General features: G+C 41.5%; 1 protein-coding gene across 2 annotated transcripts in view; it reads right to left on the minus strand.

The window, feature by feature from the left end:
* Nucleotides 1-20,975, minus strand: part of LOC138296042 (proton channel OTOP1-like) — a 166,323-nt gene that overhangs the window by 42,244 nt on the left and 103,104 nt on the right. For both annotated transcript variants that reach the window (XM_069234804.1, XM_069234811.1), the window contains exon 5: nt 350-480. In XM_069234804.1, coding sequence (XP_069090905.1) covers nt 350-480 — 131 coding nt within the window. The remainder of the gene's footprint in view (nt 1-349; nt 481-20,975) is intronic.

Consider the following 20,975-nt stretch of genomic DNA (forward strand, 5'->3'; position numbering starts at 1 on the left):
TACAGAATACTTGGGTCTGGAATGATAAACTCCCAATTTCCATTATCATTGAACGTTTTAGAAATATAGTTCCCTACTGGACACAGATAAAGTTTAGGAATTATGAAGTACAGTGACTAATGAAAAATGTTTCACTTTTTGTCTTATGGACATTGCTCATGTTCATGTATCAGCTCAGGAATCTTAATGCATTTTGTGGTAGCAAACATCAACATTTTTCACAGCTGCCACCAGTATTCACAAGACTGTTTTCCCTTGTACTCTCTATCTTCAGAATTAATATTGCAGACACCAAACTCCTAAAAAGCAGTTCATTCCACGTTCAGAAAACAAAATTTTTCTTACTCACCCATGGTGATGTTAGCAAAACCAAGCGTGAACATCCGCTCCTTGTGCTCGTTAAGCTGATGCTTGGACTCAGTTAATATGCCATTTGCCCAGAGGAGTAGATTTGTAAACACTGCGTGTATCAAGCCGAACCTTGAAAACACACAAGATGATGAATAAGTATAGAATAGCACATGTTCATCTCCAAAAATACTTCAAATCTCTGTAGCTGATGAGAGTTAGGGCTATTCAAGTACAGTTAATGGGCATCACACACATTGCTCTGTAATGTAGGAAAAGAATACACTGGGGCAAGATTCTATTTTAAGGTGAAGTATTACCTGCAGGACAGGGAAATATAACCACTTTCTATCTAAAGTGGTACTCTGTTTACCAGCTATGCTCAAAGCGGCACCACGTCTACCACTCCACACAGCCAAAAAGCCTCACACCCCTATCTTTCTTACCCCTGCCATCCCCTTTATCACTTTTCATGTGCCTCCTAAACCTTATTCTGAAATACCACCCCCAAGCTCAAATACGTTTAACACTCTACTGGCATAATTTTCCTTTGATTTGCAGTCCTCTCCACTATGTCCTCCATTTCCCATTTATGATTCTTTAAGTCCCCTCCTAGGTCTAATCCTAGGCCCAGTACATTTTGAGTCAAGTCATGCGCCATCAGCATAAGACCCTTATTTACTCTAGTTCTTTTTAGCTTGGTTTGTGGTATATGCATTACAAATTGGTACTATCAAAAACTATTTTCACACAAAAAGTGGAATATTGGAAAATGATGGAGAACTTCAAAATGTGGTAAGGGCCTCCTAAAAAGAGCAGTTGACTGTTAGTTCTAAACACTCATTAAACCCACAATACACCTACTGAAAAGATCTGGCCATCCTATTAGTAAGCAAAAGGGTGGCCACTGCTTCTCAGGCTATGGTCCGCCCACCATATCTAGAGGTTCCTGCAATGAACAACGCTGCTATGAATGAGGCAGCTGTGGCCCCCTTCACAGCGACAACATTTTCTGAGCAGGCATAATGGTTAAAGCATCAACTCAGTAAACTAGTAGTGGCTCGCGGACTGCAAAAGAGGAGGGGTGGGGAGGAGGCGCTCTGGGGGCAGCAGGAAAATGAAATTAAATTACATTTTTAAAAACCCCAAAAAACACCTACCTCTTCGTTGTGGTCCCACGCCGCGCTCCTCTGTCTCTCGTTGCAGCTGCAGGCACAGGCTCCCAGCCTGCCCTGCGGCCAATCCTCACGCTGCCCAAAGCAGCATCAGGATTGGCTGGGATCGCCCAGCCAGGGCGCTCCCAGGCAGACTGGGAACACAGTTGCCGGGCTGGAGACAGCCTACAGCGCATGTGTATTGGTCGGCCGAAGACGGCCGGCCAAACACACATGCGCTCTGAGGGGGAGTGCTGAGAACTCCCCCTCAGTGCACGTCACCCCTGTGGCCCCACCCCTTTTAAAAAAAACAATAATAAACATTGTTTTCTTTAAAAGGTTTTGCAGCTGCTGCTGCTGGTCGGGGCGACGCTCCTCCGCCCATACGGAGAAGCTGCCACTGCAGTAAACCTTTTGTTTAGAGAAAACAAACTCTCAAAGCTGGAGTTTCCTTTCTCTGGGCGAAAACAATGGCGCGACATGCAAGGAGGTTTTTTCCCTGCACATAGTGGCCGTTAACCACTTTTCCTGCCTGTTTCTTCTGTGCATCATATGGTGGTAACAGACAGTGAAAATGAGTTATGATTATCTCGCCTCAATAGGGCAGAATGATCATTGCTGTTAACCTGCAGTCTTGTGGCAGATGGATTACTGGGTCAGAGCTTACCTTCAGCAGAGCCAGTGGAGGTTCCACCAACAGTAAACTAGCAGTTTATCTCACTCAAAATGGAGCAGGGGAACTGTGTATTTGGTGAGGCAAGAGGACCGCTGATTTATAGGACAACTCCACTCTGCAGAGGTTGAAATGAGGCTGTTGCTTTGAGTGGGGATCTCTGCCCAACACAGGACGTTGGGACTTATGTTAGACCCTTGCAGGCATACAAAACCAAAATGGGTTAAATTTGTAACATCATCTTCTGTGATACAAAAACTCATTTACAAATTTATAGAGGAAAAATTCAGATGACAAGAATACAAACTCTATATATGTTGTCCACCTGATACATTTTCTCTGTCTGTTTGTGTGGTGCAAGCCTACTGTTTCAGAGCCATGGGAAATAATTTTCTTGTTCTGGTTGGCTGTGATATCAGAGGCAATTAGTGACAGAAAAGACTGTAATTAGAAGCTGAATATTAAAGGATTAGGATATTAAAGTTGTTTACTCATTGATTTCATGAGCAGAGTTAAGCTTAAATCAGTGGAAAATTGTTTCCTAGAAGAACTCAATGTTTTGGAATTTCTCTAGGCTCATTATTACTAATCAGAATGGAGACATTCAGGTTCTAATTTTATTTGAGGCATGTGCCACACAAAAGAAAGCTAGATGATTAAGGCAAATCAAATCATAATATAAAGCTGTGCCGGATAAGCTTCAGAATTATGTAATTTACACATTCAGAGATCACGGTGAGGACTGTCAAATGACAGTGGCCGGTGTTTGACTGTTTGGAAGGAGAGCTATGTTGAACAGTGAATTGTGTAATGAGAGCCTCATGAGTACCCCAAAGCATATGGTCCTTCATCCTTTAATTTCTAACAGTGAAAAACACTCCCTGGCCTATAAGGATGGATCCCCGCAAGGAAGGAAGAGATGAAAGAGTGGGATGTGCTCATATATGACCCAGGTGGTGAGCAACCATCTGATGCAATCCAAGTCCCACAGTCGGGCATCTCAGACCTTTATGTGCATCACCAACTATGCAAAATTTAAATATAAATAGACACTGACATTATCACTGGTGACGTGCAAAGCAGCTAACCCTCTAGAGTGTGTGCAACATTTCCACACCATGATTACAGCTATATGACAGATTATGGTTTTCAGAAATAGTATCTGGCATAAATATTGTGTTCTAAATATAGTTTACAAAATAATGTTTTATTTTGTGCAGATCTTCTGCTAACTTCAATGGGGTGATTTTATTTTAAATGATATTTAGGGCATGGTATTTATGCCTTAATATATTCTGACAATGATATTCTCATACCCAACCAATATTACACAGCAGGCAAAGCAAACCAAAGGATAAAAGTCATCAATAGACCCATACCAGACTACTGACTACTCAGCATGCACAGAAGGGAGATTTCCAGACTTTACATATTCCACAGCATGCCTAATCTCCGGTAGAAGGAAGTTGTCACAAGAGTCAATAATGCTGAGGTAATGAAAAGACAAGAACGAAAACCACGTAGTCAGGGAGTCAACAACAGTAACACCATTAGAGGACACGGCAAAATTAGCAGAAGATGTTTGCAAGTCACACTTCAAGAAAGGAATCTCTGAGCTTATGATCTGCCAATGTCGGAAAGAACGAGAGCAACTATGGCAGGCCAACCCAAAATACTTCTTTGAATATGCAAGAGCTTGTCAAATGTATCAAGAAATTTGAGATACCAAGAGAACCAAAAAGAATGAAACACAGCAGAGCAACAAGAGAATGCTCTACTTTTGACTGAAAAGAATTCTAAAAACAAGCACAGAGAAGCACATCTTCTTGAAAGAACATTGGTTGACCCTTTATGTGAGGACATTGAGCCATTCAGAAACTCCTGCAGACAAGTACGTAAAGTGGCCAATGTGTTTCTACTTTTTAACACCAGAGTCAGATGTCTATTCACACTTTAAACCAGTGTGTATCGAAGATGTGGACAGATTCCCCTAGTGAGTTAGTCAGTAGGCCAACCAATCAGAGCGAGCTTTCTCTCTGAGGAAGATTAGACTATTCTCTAAGAAAAGATGCTATAGTATTTTTTTTTAGTGAATTGTGTCATAGGAAGGCCACCAAATCGATTATGCATAGAATGTGCACCACTACAGTTTGCAGAGTGTGCTCTGTATCCCTTTCCAAACAAGAACAGGAAGAAAAAGTGGCAAAGGAGCAGTACAGCATATATAGCATGGTGAGAGACTAGGGGCCAGATGTACGAAGCGTTTTTCTACTGGCAAAGGGGCCGATTCGCAGAAACGGGCCGTTTGCGACTAGAAAAATGCTTTTTGGGACATACAAAGCCCAAACCGCGATTCTGTAACTTGTTACCGAATAGAAGTTTAGGTTTTGCGATTCGGTATTAGGAAGGGGCGTGTCAGGGGGCGTCCCTTCCTAATACAGAATTTAAATGGTATGGATGATTGTTTTGTGACTGCAAATGCGTTTTCAAAGCAATTGCAGTTAGCACCAATTTCAAATTGGTGCTGACCCATTGGTAAAGGGAAGGGGTCTCCATGGTACCCCTTCCCCTTTGTGAATGCATGCAAAAACATTTTTTCAGAGCAGGCAGTAGTCTCTAGAACGTTAAAGAAATGTGGTGCCATTATCTGGAAATGTAGCAGTGTTTGTTTTTAAATAGTTACTGAGCACAACAGAACACAACACACTAGCAAAACTCAAATCCAAATAACAACACAACAATAACATACCATGGCAAAAAACAGTCAATAGAGAATACCCACCATTCAACAAAAGCATAAAAAATGAAATACTGCAAAAACAGCTCTTAGAACTGTCAGCCTTAGGGTGGTCTTCCCCCAAACTCTTTTCCTGCTTGCCTCCAATTTTGCAGAATTCATTTTTGTTGGCCTTTGGACTCTGTGCACCTTATCACTGTTAACCAGTGGTAAAGTGTCCGTGCTCACTCATCTGAGCATAATTTTGATTGGCATACACCCAACTGGCATATTTAATTTACTTAGAAGCCCCTAGTAAAGTGCACTACATGTGCTCAGGGCCTGTAAATTAAATTGCCTGCAGCACTGATCGTGCCACCCACCTAAGTAGCCCTCTAAAAGTGTCTCAGGCCTCCCACTGCAGCCTGAATGCAGTATCACACTGCCATATCAACATGGCATTTTAAATCCCTAGTCAAGCCTTAAACTCCCCATTTATTACTATAATTCAGCCGCAAGGTAGGCCCTAGGTAGCCCATTTAGCAGGGTGCTGTGTAATTAAAAGGTAGAACATGTGCCTTCCAGTTTTACATGTCCTGTTAGTGAAAAACTCCTATTTTGTTTTTGTACTACTGTGAGGCCTTCCGCTCTCATAGGATAACATGGGGGATTCCTTATTATATTTAATAAGCTATAATCCCTAATTGGGAGGAGGTAGCTCTGCCATGTTGAGTACCTATGGCATGTAATGATAAATCCTCTTTAAATGTAAAGTCAGATTTATTGTTTTTGCTTCTAAGTGCTTTTCTATAGTTTAGTTTCTTTGAAAATTCATAACCCAAGATCTACTTATTTTAATTTTGTTGTTTTGTCTTGTTTTATTTAGAAAATTAAGGTTTACATTTCTAACCAGGTGTGGTATCTTTTTGTGTGTTGTTTTCACTGTTTTACGGTTTTAAGTATTGCACAAATACTTTACACACTGCCTCTCAACTTAAGTCTGACTGCTCTGTGCCAAGCTACCAGAAGGTGAGCACATGTTCATTTAGGGTGTGTTTGTGGCTTTCCTTGACTAGGATTGTGGTTCATGCTTGATGAGGGTGCATACTACTGTCAACTAGAAACCCCATTTCTAACCACAGCACTAACAACAAGATAACACATCACCACCACAAAAAGAGTACAACAGAACATATATGCACAAATATTGTTGCCACAGATTACCACCTTCACAAATCTGCTCTCATACTATGGAGCAAAAGGATGCTTGTATCAAAAGCAACCTATCTTACCACCAAGCACATACATTTAACAGTGCCAGTCAAAAATGCTTTGTTCCCATGACTTATGTCCCCAGGAGAGGACTTGCTATAATACTTCAAAATTATTCTGTAAACATCCATATATGTCTCATTGTTATGCAAAGACTAACAGGCATACATAGTCCTTTGGTTTGGAACTATATATACAACAATTATTTTACTGTTAGATGACAAACCGATTAAGTTCATTTAGAAGATCATCAGCTGAATCTTTTTTACCCACTGCATACATACAAATACATCAGTTCATGATGTAAATAAACATTTGTGCTGAACCTGTGTCCTCTATCGTGGTTATGATTTTCTCCAATAATGGCACTCTAGGAGACAGGTACACTTTACACAGCCTATTAAACAGGATATCTTTGGTCATATATAGCAGAAACTTTGCTAAAGTGCTAAAAGGGTAAATCCACTTGTAACATCTATAATGTTAAACATCACTTATGTACTTCAACACCCCCTGTGCTGTCTGTTGGCACTCTCCTTACAGAATTGATGAAATACATTTTCTCCTGTGCATATCATACTTTTTGCACCGGAGGAAGATGGGAGACTGGCGGAAAAAACCTAATCCAACAAACAACTATTTTGAACACGAAAGCTAACAAAGCACCTGTTTATGATCTTGGCGTGCGGGGTTACTCTGTCACAAACATGACAGATATCCCATCTGCCATATTACGATTCATTTATATACTATCGATATTGTAATACGGTAAATGGAATGTGCCACGCTTGTGATGGAGCATTCCACCCACCAAGATCGTAGTCTGGCCCATAGTTTCTACTTAATGTGCTGCTTATGTTATAACAATGAAATTGTCCCACTTTGCTTCACACTCAAACCATTAGTTTACATTTGAAATACTTACAAAAAAAACATTTTGTTTTTGTTTTTTCACAAAGCACACACAGCATTAGATATCTTCTGCATTGCTAACTACTACTCTGCTATATCGTTGCTTCAAATCAAAATCTCAACTCCTCAGTACATGCTGATGCTGTCCAGACACATTCCAGTACTTGAAATAGTTATTTATTGCAAGCCACACCAGCCTTTTTAGGGTCAAGCGTGCAAAGTGCTCTGTCCCTGTCATTATTTCTCTATGGGCTAGTAACCACGCCCATCCCTTTGGTTACTTTGTGGGCCTGATTTGATTAGTGAAAGGCATGCAGATGTCATGCCTTTTCCGGTATTTAGCACTCCTTGAGCGCATTGGCCAACTACTGAAAACATACGAGGCTCCATGTTTTCCGTATGGTTTCTGGACTACTTTTTCTCTTTGTTTCGTAGGTAGCGCAATCTCACTGGGCAGTAGTTGTGCGCTTTGCATGACATCGATCCTGTTACATAGATAATTTCCCTTTTGCCGGTTACATGGATAATTCAACGTTTGCCGGTAACATGGATTATTGCACTTTTGCCGATGCATTTTACTGTGAGCTAACTTCTGTTTCTTTTGTGTGTTTGCTTTGCAGCCGTCGGCCCGCTTATGTGAAACTGTTTATCTTTTCATTTTCAGTTTATGTGGCTACAAAAGTCCGGTTAGGAGTTTACAACACTTACAGCTCTATCTCAAGCATACGCGAGGCCCATTGCATTATAAATGTTTGTTCTCTTTTTGCCTGTTGTTTGTTACATTTCCGATGTTCCCTCTACTCCTTACAGCCCACTGGAAAAACATGGACATTTTCAATCATTATTTAAGTGCTAGCTTGACTACTATCACTACATGTCCGAATATTCAAATTTCCCTACCTGTGAGACAAAAACATTCTCACCTTTGTAGCATACCTGTCTCCCTTCTAATGGCAACCAAACACACAGATAAATTGCTCCAGGATTCTTTATTGAACAATACCTTTGGTAGGATTTTTTTTCATCTACTTCTGGGGACTTAGGGCCACATGTACGAAAATCCAGTTTTGGGACTCGCAAACTGAGACTCTTAGAGACTCGCAATGTGCGAGTCACAAAACCAGATGTACAACAGTGTCAATGACACTGTCTGTGATTCGCAATGGGGTCGCAAACTACCAACCTCATGAATATTCATGAGGCAGGTCACAATTTGCGACCCCATTGGGAATGGCGGCACTCACAGGGATGGTGGCCTGATGGTGTCAGAAGACCACCACGTCTGTAACTGCTTTTAAATAAAGCAGTATTTTTTTTTTAAATGCAGCCCATTTTCCTTTAAGGGAAACGGAATGCATTTCGAAAAAAGAAAAAGAAAAATTTTCTTTTCATTTTTTCAGAGCAGGCACTGTCTAAAGTGATAAACTACTGCTGCTTCATCTAGTCTGCTATTTAAAATATGGGTGAGCCCAAACCGAGGCAAAGAGCATGACTAAAGGTGTTCATGTTATGTGGTCCTGTCCATGATCATTTATAGTTTTTAGAGCACCATTACTATTGTTAATACAGAATAGGTTGTTTTGCTGCTACTCAAAGTCACATTGACTAGTGAGCTCATGCCACCTACTCACAAAGACAGGAGAGTCAGTTCAGTCAGGTCATCATCTCAAATATTCTCTCTGTCAATAAGTTGTATAAAGTGCAGGAACTATGTGATATTTGAATAGGTAGAAGGAAGGATGGAGCAAGTTTAATGTGTTATTAGACGTGAGTGAATACAAAAAGACTGCTTAAAAATATTTCAAGTTAGTTTGAATTTTAGACTTACTTATGATCATTCTTTTAACATTTTCGAATTCATAAACTTTTAAGAATAATTCTGATTGGAACCTGCCACAATCCCCCAGGCAAAAAAATAACTGATGTAACTTACAAACACCACCCTTTTATATAATTTATTACAGTGTAGCATTGTGAGCGCATGTGCACTAGAACCCTTGTGTTTCTGGGAGATCTCTGAACAGGAAGTACGCAATGGATGGGAGGTTTTAAGCTGTGGTTACCAGAAGGTATGATTTAATGCACAGTATGTTAGTATATGCTGAAGAATAAAGTAACGTTCACACACAGCTCCCATGTGTATGCTCCAGGGCTAGGTAGCATGCTACAACTGGTGACATATAGGGGATACGTGCACGAGAAGACAAGACAGCTCTCCCTGAGACTTTGCAATGATACAGCAAATTGCTTGTGCATGCCGCGCAAGCCTGAAATTGAAATAGATGGGTCTGCTACTGGCACGTGTTGTCAAAGCTCTGCTCCAGCCCCCACACAGCTGGGAAAGAAATAGAGGCCATGCAAAGGAGCATATTTTTAAATGCTTGCCAAAACTGCAAAGGAGGTGGTTGGTAGAGACTCTGCCCCGTGCATCAAATACAGAACGATTATTCAGACAAAGGAAGAAATAACTATCAGCAAGGTACAAAAGACAGAAAATGTACTCACCCTTAAGGGTGATTAAAGCACCCAGTGATGCATACTCATACCAGGACCTCTACTTGCAGACATTGCTGATGCCACTATGTGTGGAGAAAGCTGTCTAAACAGCATGTGCTCTCAATGGTGGTATAGGGGAGCACAAAATATGATGCTGTCTTGTTCCTGAAGCCACTGCCTTTTGACACTTCTAAGAAGCAAAACATCGATGCCAGGTGGACCGCATTGATTGACAATTTGACGACTTCATAGATGTACTAAAGAAAGAAGATGACCAGTAGTTTAATAAATGTTTAAAGACCTTGCAGGTGACGGAGTGAAAGAAGTGCTAAAGAAAATCTCACAGACTGATGCAAAATCATGCAGAAAGGTAAAAGAAGCCTGAGAGGCCACGTTCAATCCAGTGCTGAATGTTGACTATGAAAGGTATATCTTCAACCAACCACAACAACAGGTTAGTGACACAGTGGATGAGTTTTGTGATGCACTCAGTAAACACAGTAAACATTGCAAGTTCTGTGACTTCACTAATGAAGAAGCCATGCACCTCAGAATCATTGATGGCTGGCTTTCAGACTCATTTAAAAGGTGCTTGCTAAGAGAAACACACAGTTTAGAGAAAATGCTGATGACTGCAAGAGCAGAAGAACAAGCAGATCGACAAGATTCTGACATGGAAGCAGGAACTGCACACCATGAATCAACATTGACTGTGAAAAGCAGGCATATGCATAAACAAAACATCTGCAGGTCTACATCTTCAAAGAAAACAAAATTATTCTTCCGATGTGGATGTATATTTCCGAATGAAGATAAATGTCCTGCTCGGGACAGTTTACAAAGGTTGTGGAAGACAGAACAGCTTTATAACTGTAGGCTGGGCTAAAGAAAACACAAATGTGTCACAATAACCAGAGAAAATGGCTACAAGAATGTTCCAGAAGCGTTCGCGCCACACCCATAAAACTGAAAAGCAACATCAGCTTCAACAAATATAAATCAGACAAAATCAATCTTCATTGAGCTCATCGTACAAAGGTTCTTCAACATCACTATCAAGGACCAGTGAAGAAAATGAATGTGCTCTGATGACATCCACCAAAAGGCGGTGTGCACATGTGGGGTTAGCCACCTGTAAAGAGGATTGTAATTTAAAGAAAATTCACCAAAGTGGCAAACTTCATTTGGACACTGTCCCAAAATCAAATTGAAGGTGATTGATCACCCATTAACCTTCATCATAGACAGTGGCACGTCGATTAACTTCTTGCCAATAGAAAAGTTTAACAGCCCATTCCCTGTTCCTTGCCTCACTCCACTAGGCATGAAGGTATTTACCTGGGCTGATTCTGAAACACTGTAAATTCAATGGTCATTTTAAGCAGCAATGCAAAAATACATTGTTATGAGCCACGGTTGATGTTATACAAGGGACTTCATCAAGCGCTTGTTTAAACAGCTTCTCCACTGCTGCTGACATGGGACTGATATCCCTCAACTATAACCTCTGTGTCTAATCAGAAATTATGAGCCAATTCCCGTCATTGTTCCATTGCTGGGATAACCCAAAACAATGAAAGCAAAGCTTCATATAATTGAAGACATTCACCTTGTTGCTCAGCGGCACAGCAGAGTTGCTTTCTATCTACAGGAAACTGTAGAGAAAGAATTGGAAACCCTTTTGAAGCATGACATCATTGAATTCTCCACAGACCCCACACCATGGTTTTCATCCATAGCAGTACCAAAAAAAGGTGCACATTTGCTTTGATATGTGCCATGCAAACAAAGTCATTGGAGAGAGGGAGGGAGAGACAGACATCCTAGTCCACACATAGCAGACATAATCATGCAATTGAATGGAGCCAAAATATTTTCTCACCTTGACCTGAATAAAGTATACCAACAACTCGAGCTAGAAGAAAGCTGTAAGCACATTACTGCCTTTTAAACTCATGTTGATTTGTTCAGATAAAAGAGACTGAGTTTTGAAGTATCTTCGGCTTCTGAAACATTTCAGGATGTCATGTTGTTGTATAGCTATTTTAGCCATATTGTACACATGTTATTTTAGCAGACTAGGCCTGCCATTGTGCACTTTGGCCCAGTTACGTTTTATTCAGCATTGCTTTATTTTTCTAGCATTAGCCACATGTAGTATTGTTTTATTTTCTCTATCCGTTTGTTCCTTTGCCTAGGAAAGCATTACATTCTCTGCACTGCATTCATTTCTCTTTGTGCTTTCCTCAAGGCTGCAGTCAGATAGGATTACCAGCAAAAAGTGGGACTTTGTGTCTCCCACATTCATAGAAACATGCACATCCTTATGTGGAGACATTTCTCAGACCATCAGCTGTTTTATTATAAAAACACTTCTCTGTCCCTTACACGTTAGAGGGAGTCTCCAGCCAGATGACCACAACTGCATTCTGATTGCTGAATGTCTTTGCTACAGCTGCTTGCTTAGACTGCCGAATCCCTGGCCTACCTGGTGACGGTGTCTTCTTAGACAACAGGCTTCCTTGCTCAAGTATGGGGGATGATGTCTTCCCAAGGGGGAAACCTGAAGGGCGGATTAGGGCTTATCACGCTGTGCTCTAACATAGCTTAGGTTAGAAATACAAATACATATCATTCTCAGTAACAGTACGGCTGGAATGTTTTTGTGTTTCACTCTCCTTGTCACAATTTTGCTTCTAGTGTGTTTTATCATCCTAGTTATTGCAATGCATGCTGTTTAATCTAAAATGCAGTTACTTCAATAAATCTTATTTATTGAACTATACTCTGCTTCTGTTTGTTTCTGCCTTTGTGAGTCTAATGTAACTGAGAGAAAGGGATGAGATCTGATCAACCACGATTCCCCTGAGGAGTCCTCTCTGTCATGCGCCCAGTTGCCACAATCATCCCCGCTCTCGGGTGGAGAAGAGTCACTGCTAGTTTGCCGGGAAACCCGGATTAGGGCGACTGGCATCACATGGTGTGAGATTGTACTCAGTACCCCATAATTCAGTTGATTGTGCTGCCTGAATCCAGTAGTCTTATTATGATAATGAGAACCTACACAACAATGTGCCAAGTGGTTCAACCTGTTATGCATGCCTTTAATTACAGTGATGACATACAGGTTTTTTGGGGGAACATGAAAAGAGAATGACAAATCCCTGACACAAGGGTGTCAGCTACTCAATGAAGCAGGCCTCACTGTGAATGCCCCAAATTGTGAGTTTCACAACACCAAGCTCAAATTTTTTGGACGCATATTCTCTGATGGAGGGATGACTCCAGATCCATTCAACATGCTAATACCTTTTTTAGGCATGGTCAGTAATTGCTTACGATATCCTCTATGGTGCCATGGTGACTGCTCAAATGAAAGATTTGACAAAGCGGAATGTACCATTCCAGTGGTCTCCACAATGTAATCAGAGTTTTAGAGACATTAAGCATGCAACACAACTGAAATGTCCTCCATTGACTTCAAGTTACATACTGAAGTAAAGGTTGATGTGAGGCCAATAGGCATAACAGCAATCCTTGCTCAACACATTGGTCATCCAGCTGCTCTTATGCCAGTGCAAACCTGTCTGACACGGAACGTGCTTGCTCTCAGCCAGAGAAGGAGAGTCTGGCATTGGCCTGTGAACACTTTCATGTATTCCTCGACAGAAAATGATTCACCATCATCACAGACCACCAGGCATTGCTTAAACTTTCTGGGAACCCGAATGCTAATATGCCCCCTCCCATAGAGAGGTGCCTGCTAATACTCCAAGAATATGACTATTAAATTGTACTACTTTTCACTGCATCATCACAGTTCGACAACCAAGACAGCTGAAACATATCTAATTTTTATTGTGAACTCTAGCAACCAGCAGCTCTATCTGTGGAACAGATCATTGCTGCGACTAAACAAAGACAAACACATGATCATAATAAAACAACTGATTACAACATAATCAGGGAGGAGAAAGACCCGGCCCCTGGCTGACGATATTGGTTTCCAAAAGTTCATGAATGTACAGGATGAGTTAGCAGACACCCAGGAATGTGTGATACTAAGAGACTCGAGAATTGACATACCTTATTGAGCCATCTTATGAAGGACATTGTAGCGCTAAGAGATTGAGTGTGGTTCCCTCAGCTAGATGAGAGAGATGAGAAAGAACTGAAGCTATGTCACATTTGCAACTGTCTATCACCCAAAGTGACGCACAATCCAGTAACAATGTCTTATCTTCTTGCCCATGTATGGGAGAGAGTTGCAGTTGACGTTTTTGGGCCTTTAGGAAATGGACACCATCTCATGGTAGTAATAGATCAGTATTCACTTTTTCCATTAGTGGAAGACCTATCCTTCACAACTCATGACAAAGTCATAGAAAGGCTTGGAGACATTTTTGCAACATGCAGCATCACAGAAAATCTCAAATCTAATAATAGCCCACCTTTTAATAGCAAAGAGTTTAAACAATTCCTCATACGTCTCAATGTCAAAGATCAAAAGACCACGCTTCCCTGCCCCAAGCCAGTGGCGTAGTTGGAATGATTTATTGGCACCTTCAAGAGAGTCATTCAACAAGAATCCATGGAGAGAACCGACTTGAACCAAGCCATGTGTCAGACCCTCTTTGCCGATCGATCAACCCATCACTCCACAACTGGTCAGAGTCCAGCCACCTTGCTATTTGGGAGAGCTATCAGAATGAAACTACTTCAATTGACTTTGTATATATCAGTGAACACTGACAAGATTTGAAACACCGACACAGCTTGGAAAAGAAAAATGAAAACACACGCATATCATTGTTGCCATGCCCGCAATACAATTTTTGACAAAGGAGACTGGGTATTGGTTAAGTAGAAGTGTAGTTGGAAAACAGACTTTCCTTTTGCTGCTGAACCTTTACAGGTTGCAGTGTGCAAAGGATATCTGGTGAAAGCACACCATCCTGGACACTGCATCACTCCATCACTCGGGACACTTCACATTTCTAACACCTACCAAGACACTTGTTGAGTCCTGTATGGGAAACTACCCCGTAAGTCGGTCTGGCTCAAGAGCCTGAGCCAGTGACACTGTTGCTCAATCAGGGTGAACCTCAATCATCTCAAACCACCTGAGATGACAGACTAGTGAGAGCGCCTCACCAATTAATTGAGGAAATGTGAACTTAGTGATGTTTACCACTTTTAACTATTTAACAAATGGGGAGATGTAGCATCGTGAAGGTATGAACACTAGAAACCCTTGTGATTCTGGGCAGACTATGAACTAGAAGTACACAATAGATTGGAGGTGTTAAGGTGTGGTTAACAAAAAGTATCATGTAATGCACAGTAGAGTAGTGTATGCTGAGGAATAATTTGACATTTGAACGCAGCTCCCATGTGGCGTCGTTTATGTGTATGCTCCAAGGCTGAGAAAGATGCTATAGGCAGTAGGAATAGTGGGATTATTTGGCTCTTTGTTTATGTAGAAAATGTAATCTACACGTTTTTCTCTCTCAAAACAGACACCTAATTGGTATCAGCCTCTTTCAAGCCTGTGACTACCATCAGTTGATAGCAGTGGCTTAATGGATTCGTGACTTGCACAGAAATCTTAACAGCACACTGTCAGGGGGTCAAGGGGTAGCATTTGATGCTCTCTCAATAACATCATTTCAAGAGATAGCTCCAAGGAATGTGTCCTTATATTTCTTTTGGATGCATCACCCTGGAAACAGACAACATACCAGAAGGCATTTAAGGCATTAACTTGGTATGGTCTAATATTGCTGGTACCTACTCTGTTCTTCAAAATCGCTTGCTTGTTTCACTTCAAATCAACAATAATCAAAGAGAGTGTGTGTTTTTGAACACAAGAGTCATTGTGCGCCTGGTGCACGATGGTAGCTTTTTGTTCAGCATTCATGTGTAGAAATGAAAGTTGATCATGCCCACACCATTGTATGATCCTACATTTGGCATTGTTATTGTTGTTGTTCGTGTGAAACAGAAAAGAGGTTAATGAGCCGAACACTCCAGTCTTACTTTGCACTCTATGATTAACCCTCTCAGCCTTAGCCATTGTGATTTTCCTGCCTGCCTATAATTGCTTTCTGCACAGCAATCTCGGCTAGATCATATTAAAATCTTCAGATTACTAAGCACCATTCATAAGAGTTTCATTCCTTTCCTCAGTCGAAAACCTTTCTCGGCGACTGATTTGTTGTAAGAGTATTACATTTCTTAGTTACTGTTTTATTTGACCATTTTGTAACTTGTGTAAATAATTGGTAAAAAGAGATAAGAGAAAGAGGAGAGAGTGAAAAAAGACTGAGGAGAGAGAGGGCCGGGCAAGAGAGGAATGAGAGGACAGTGAAAAGAGTAAAAAGTAAAGACATCTTGGAGGAGTGTCAAGGAGAGGAGTAAGAGGACAGCAACAGCAAAGAGATAGAAGAGGGAGGGGAGAAGGAGGGTAAGCAGCAAGAGATGAGAAAAGTAAGCGAGAGAGAGAGAGAGGAATAGATGGGGAGAGGGAAGAGTGGGCAGAGAGGAGAATAGAAGAGACTATGGAGAAGTAGAAGAATGGAATGCAAAAGATGAGAGAGCAAAGTAGTGAATAAGGTGATAGGGAAAGCAGGAGCAATATGTGAAAGAGGACAAAGAGGAAATTAAGGGCCTGATTTAAGTAAAGTGGTGCTGCAACCAGTGCAGCGCTGCTTTTCTTGCGCCCCTTAGTGCCCCCCTAAAGCCACCATGTGTGCGCCATATCTAAGATACAGTGCACTATGGCGATAGTTAGGGAAGTAGCGTCAGAATTTTTTACTCTAGCTTGGAGCTTTACAGGATTAGCATCAAAAATGTAGACGGTAATCCTGCAAAGCCCATTGAGGTCCATTGAAAAAATAGTGTGCCTCCTTTTAACGCTTGCTCTGAGGGAACACCCCCTTTGCATACATTATGCCTGGTGCAGGCATAGTGTAGCGCAAAGTGTTACAAAGTGGGACAATGCATGCATTGGCATGGGGATTTTGGCCTTGTTGGGCCACATTAGCATCAACAAAATGACACTTATGTGGCACAAGGAGGTGCTAGGGGCTCTTAAGTCTGCCTCCAAGTGATTGGAAAGAAACTGGCTGAAGGGAGGAGAAAGAAAAAGAGGATAGATGGGAGAGAGAAAAGTAAGAAAGATGTAAAAGAGATAGGGGAGGAATGCAGGTTTGGAGAGAGGAACAAGTAGACAACAGTACTGCAGTAGAGAATTGATGACTAAGAGGGCAAAAAATAGAGAGATAGGAAGGAGATTCCTGAGAATAAGAGAAAAGAGAAATGGAGAGCCGAGATACAGGAGAAAACTATATTCATATAGGCCTCAACAGGCTACCACTCCCATCAAGCAGAATGCTACCCATCCATGGAAGCACCTGCCAAATTAGTTGAATGAAATGCTACAGAATGCAACTACAATACAATACATTATATTTTTGTCTCTCTCAAACTCTGAAATGATCTCTTCATCACTGTGAAACATTGGTAGTCTGTAAGGCACTAAATAGGTGTGTTCCTCTCAAGAACTAACATATATTTAGTTATTAGTGCCCTTCTTTCGAAAGCCAATGTACAAAACTAAAACTAAGGCCCTCATTTCCAAGGAAATGTCAGCGCGCTGAGCTGCGCTAAATTTGGCAGCGCCATGCTCCAACATTTCAAAAACACAGGGATGTGCTGTATTTGCAACAATACGATGCACCCCTGTGTGATCCCTAACACTGGCACTAAAAATATCTGTGTAGCGCCAACGCAGGCATCCTTGCACCATAGTACAAGGGTGTCTGCTTTGCAGTGAATGATTGTTTATGTGCAGGAAATGCTCATGGCAAAACCAATTGCATGCCCCTCTGCCTCAGAAAACTAAGACGGGGGCCTCATATTTACAAGGTGGCGTTGAGTCACGCAAACTGGCTCAGTGCTGCCTTGTAAAAATTGAAAAAACATAGCAACACTGGAGCATCACTGAAAGTGACACCCAGTGGTGCTAGGGACTTGTAAATGAGCCCCCAAGTTTCTTGCTAAGTGTGAGACAACACAGTCATCTTTACTCACTTTCTCCAACCAGCTGTACATCTGGGGCAGAGGTTGCAAATCAAAGAAGTTGGAGGTAAGTCTACATTCAAACTGATAACTAGTGCTGGGTGTTGAAGGTAGGTGCTGAGATTATAAAACCTGAACTGTGAGGATGTTAGGGAGTTCCAGGGTTAGGAGTTTGTGTTACAGAGATAACATAGAGGCATTCCTACTTTGATGCAATCAATAGTTGGGCATCCTTCATAAATAGCAAGGAATCAAAAGAGCACATGTGGAGCATCACTTGGAATTGTGGAGGATACAGGGCAACTGTACACCACATGGACCTTAGACATTTTCTGTCACCAGATTCTGGGCCTGATTTAGAGTTTGGCAGATGGGTTACTCCGTCGCAAATGTGATGGACATCCCATTCACTGTGTTACGATCACCATAGGCTATAATGGGATCGTAATACGGGGAATGGGATATCCATTACGTTTGTGATGGAGTAACCCCCTCTGCCAAACTCTAAATCAGGTCCTCTATGCCTTCATGTCTATCCACTGCATGTCATGCGGGCCCACCGGTGACACAGTCTTACTACATTACAATACATGTCCACAGGCCACCCTTCAGTAAGTGTGCTACCAGTACTGGGGTGTATGTACATGGTATAACAGCTGAAGGGGCATGCCCTACCCTTCACTCAGCATGGCATCTGCACATACTACAGTACACTACTGTATCACTTGATATGCAAGGGGCATCCTTCACCCAGCATGACACCATTAAATGAGTATACAGCTAGAGGCACATTGTCAAGCCTTTACCCAGCATGACACCACAACAGGGGTGCATGACTGGAGATGCATAGCACAGTGTGATGTAATCACATGACACCATTACAAGAGTGTGTAGATAAAGATGCTCAGCAGGATGCCATCACAAGAGTGCACGGCTGGAGCTGAACAGCCCACCAGGCACTCAGCATCATATGATCACATGAGTGTGTATCTAGAGATGCAGTCCCTCCCATCACTCAGCATGATGCTCTTAGGTGTAAAGATGACACAAGAACATGAGTGCATAGCTAGAGGTTCATGGCCCCTCTTTACTAATCAAATCTCCATGTAATGAGTGCACAGTCCACTCTTCACTTAGCAGTGATGATAAATTCACCTGTTCACTGTACAAATATCGAACTAACACAACCACAGGCTGATAAAACACCTTGAGTGCAAACTGCTTGCTTCCTACGTTGAGAACATGAAAAATAAAATAACTTGAATTGTTCTCCGTCCGCCACTGAAAACATTACATTCAACAAAGACTTGTGTATGCGTTTATGTTTTTTTTTTTGCAATCATTGCTATTGTGTAGCTCCAAATCACTATGTTTGGTCTATGGGAGCAGGGAGGCACTGGCTGGTGGTGTCTGCTGGGTTAAGGTTGCCCATGGTGGCTTTGCTGACAACAGTTCTGTGGCATGTACTTTGTCGTTTTACGTAAATAAACTAGTGTGAAACCTAAATCCACATATCCTGTTTGTCTGCAGGCTTTCTATCTCTTAGCATCGTGAGGTTCTCTATGATGCATGTGGGATTACACTAAATCCCGCAATGGATTTGTTCTTCGTTTTTGCTTGTCTGATATTTTGAACAGTGTTTTGCTAATTCCTAGGATTAGCTTGAAGGCTAGCATTCAAGTAAAGTATTCTACAAAACACTAATAAACAACTCCTACCAAAAACACTGTGTTTTCATCAAGGAGATCAGGCGTCAGAAACTGTAACATGAGTACTTGAATAATAAGTGTTCCATTGGTGCCTTTGTCACCCTCCTTTCATCATTGCCACGTTTGGTCCCAAGGGTGGTCGCAATGTTTGACATACGCTGTCAATGCACTGCTTATCCTCATGTCAAAAGGATGGGTAGGCCAGAATAAATCAACCCTAGGTTAAGGGGAGTTGCAGCACCAAGGCACAATTATTTTCTTGCCACAACATAGACTTTACCCTGGAAAAATGGTAGAATTGAAATCCTGGGAAGTTGAATGGTTTTGTTTTCTCTGTTTCCCATAAACATATTATGTCGTGTCCATTAAAAAAAGTTATGGCGTCATCATGATTACTTAATTGATCCGAACATGCTATGTTCCACGAGTACTTGGAGATTTGTCTGATTTCCTTCCATCAGTGGCCTGAGAGCTCCTGAATGAGTTTGGAGGAGAGGCCCTCCATGTTCTTTGCAGTGGGGCCCCGTAAAATTTCGTTATGCCACTGCCGTACATCTGATTTTCCTATCTGCTGTTTCAGGAACTCATTTTATTGGTTGCGTGATTAACTGGTTCCTAATTTTTGGTATCTTTTCTCATGCTATTATGCAGGAATGAATGACCTTTCTTAATGAGCTGGTAATTTCATACAGTAGTGACAATCTCCAGAACTTGCTAGCTCAACTAGAATTGATGGTAGAATATTGGTGGATTCGATTGGTGCCAAAATAATTTCTTATGCGGATACGGCCCCTCCGTTAGGCCCGCAATCCATTGTCGAGGTTAAGCTTGATAACCGGCACGTCATTTCAACACCAAGTTAAGTCTCTGGTTAGCTTGATAACCGGCCCGTCACTTCAACACCACGTTAAATCTCTGGTTGGGATTTGTTTTGGACTGCTACAAATAGTCAAATGTTTTTGCACTTTCTCTCCCTTCGAGCCAGGAAGTATGTAATTCAAGCTCTTATTACGCCCAGACTCGACTATGCAAATGCACTATATCTTGACTTCCCCCAGTACTTAGTAAACAAGTTGCAGGCGGTACAAAATGCAACGCCTCGCCTACTTCTCAAGCTACTATTTAGAACTTGGATTTCCTCTCATCTGCACTCATTACATTGGCTATGGTGAGGAAACACATCTGTATAACTGATGAAGCTGAAATGAAGGTTTTACATTTATTAACGCATAAACGTAGTGTGAAATAATCATGTGTGACTTTAACCGAACTAATAAAGATTGTACGGGGACAAAATGTGCCCTCAGAGTAGTTTGCCAACATTTATAAGCGTGCTTATATAACGTGATGTATTAGAATTGCACTAATCCGACATAATCGTAAACGTGTGCTATGATTTGCTTGTTTGAAATGCTTTAGCTTAGCATTACTTTAGTGCAGGCTTCGGCCTAGTTGCCTGGTCTCACAGGTTTAGATGCTCGTATTTTTCCAATGTGCTATTAAACGTGTATTTCTGCTTGAAGCTGTATTTTTCCACTGAGATCGTTCACATGCTTATCTTAAGGTTTCGTGCCAGCCTGGCATATTTTCTCTTTACTCCAAGGTCGATCTGC

The sequence above is a fragment of the Pleurodeles waltl genome, chromosome 1_2 (genome assembly GCF_031143425.1).
Source record: "Pleurodeles waltl isolate 20211129_DDA chromosome 1_2, aPleWal1.hap1.20221129, whole genome shotgun sequence".
NCBI classification, from domain to species: Eukaryota; Metazoa; Chordata; class Amphibia; order Caudata; family Salamandridae; genus Pleurodeles; species Pleurodeles waltl.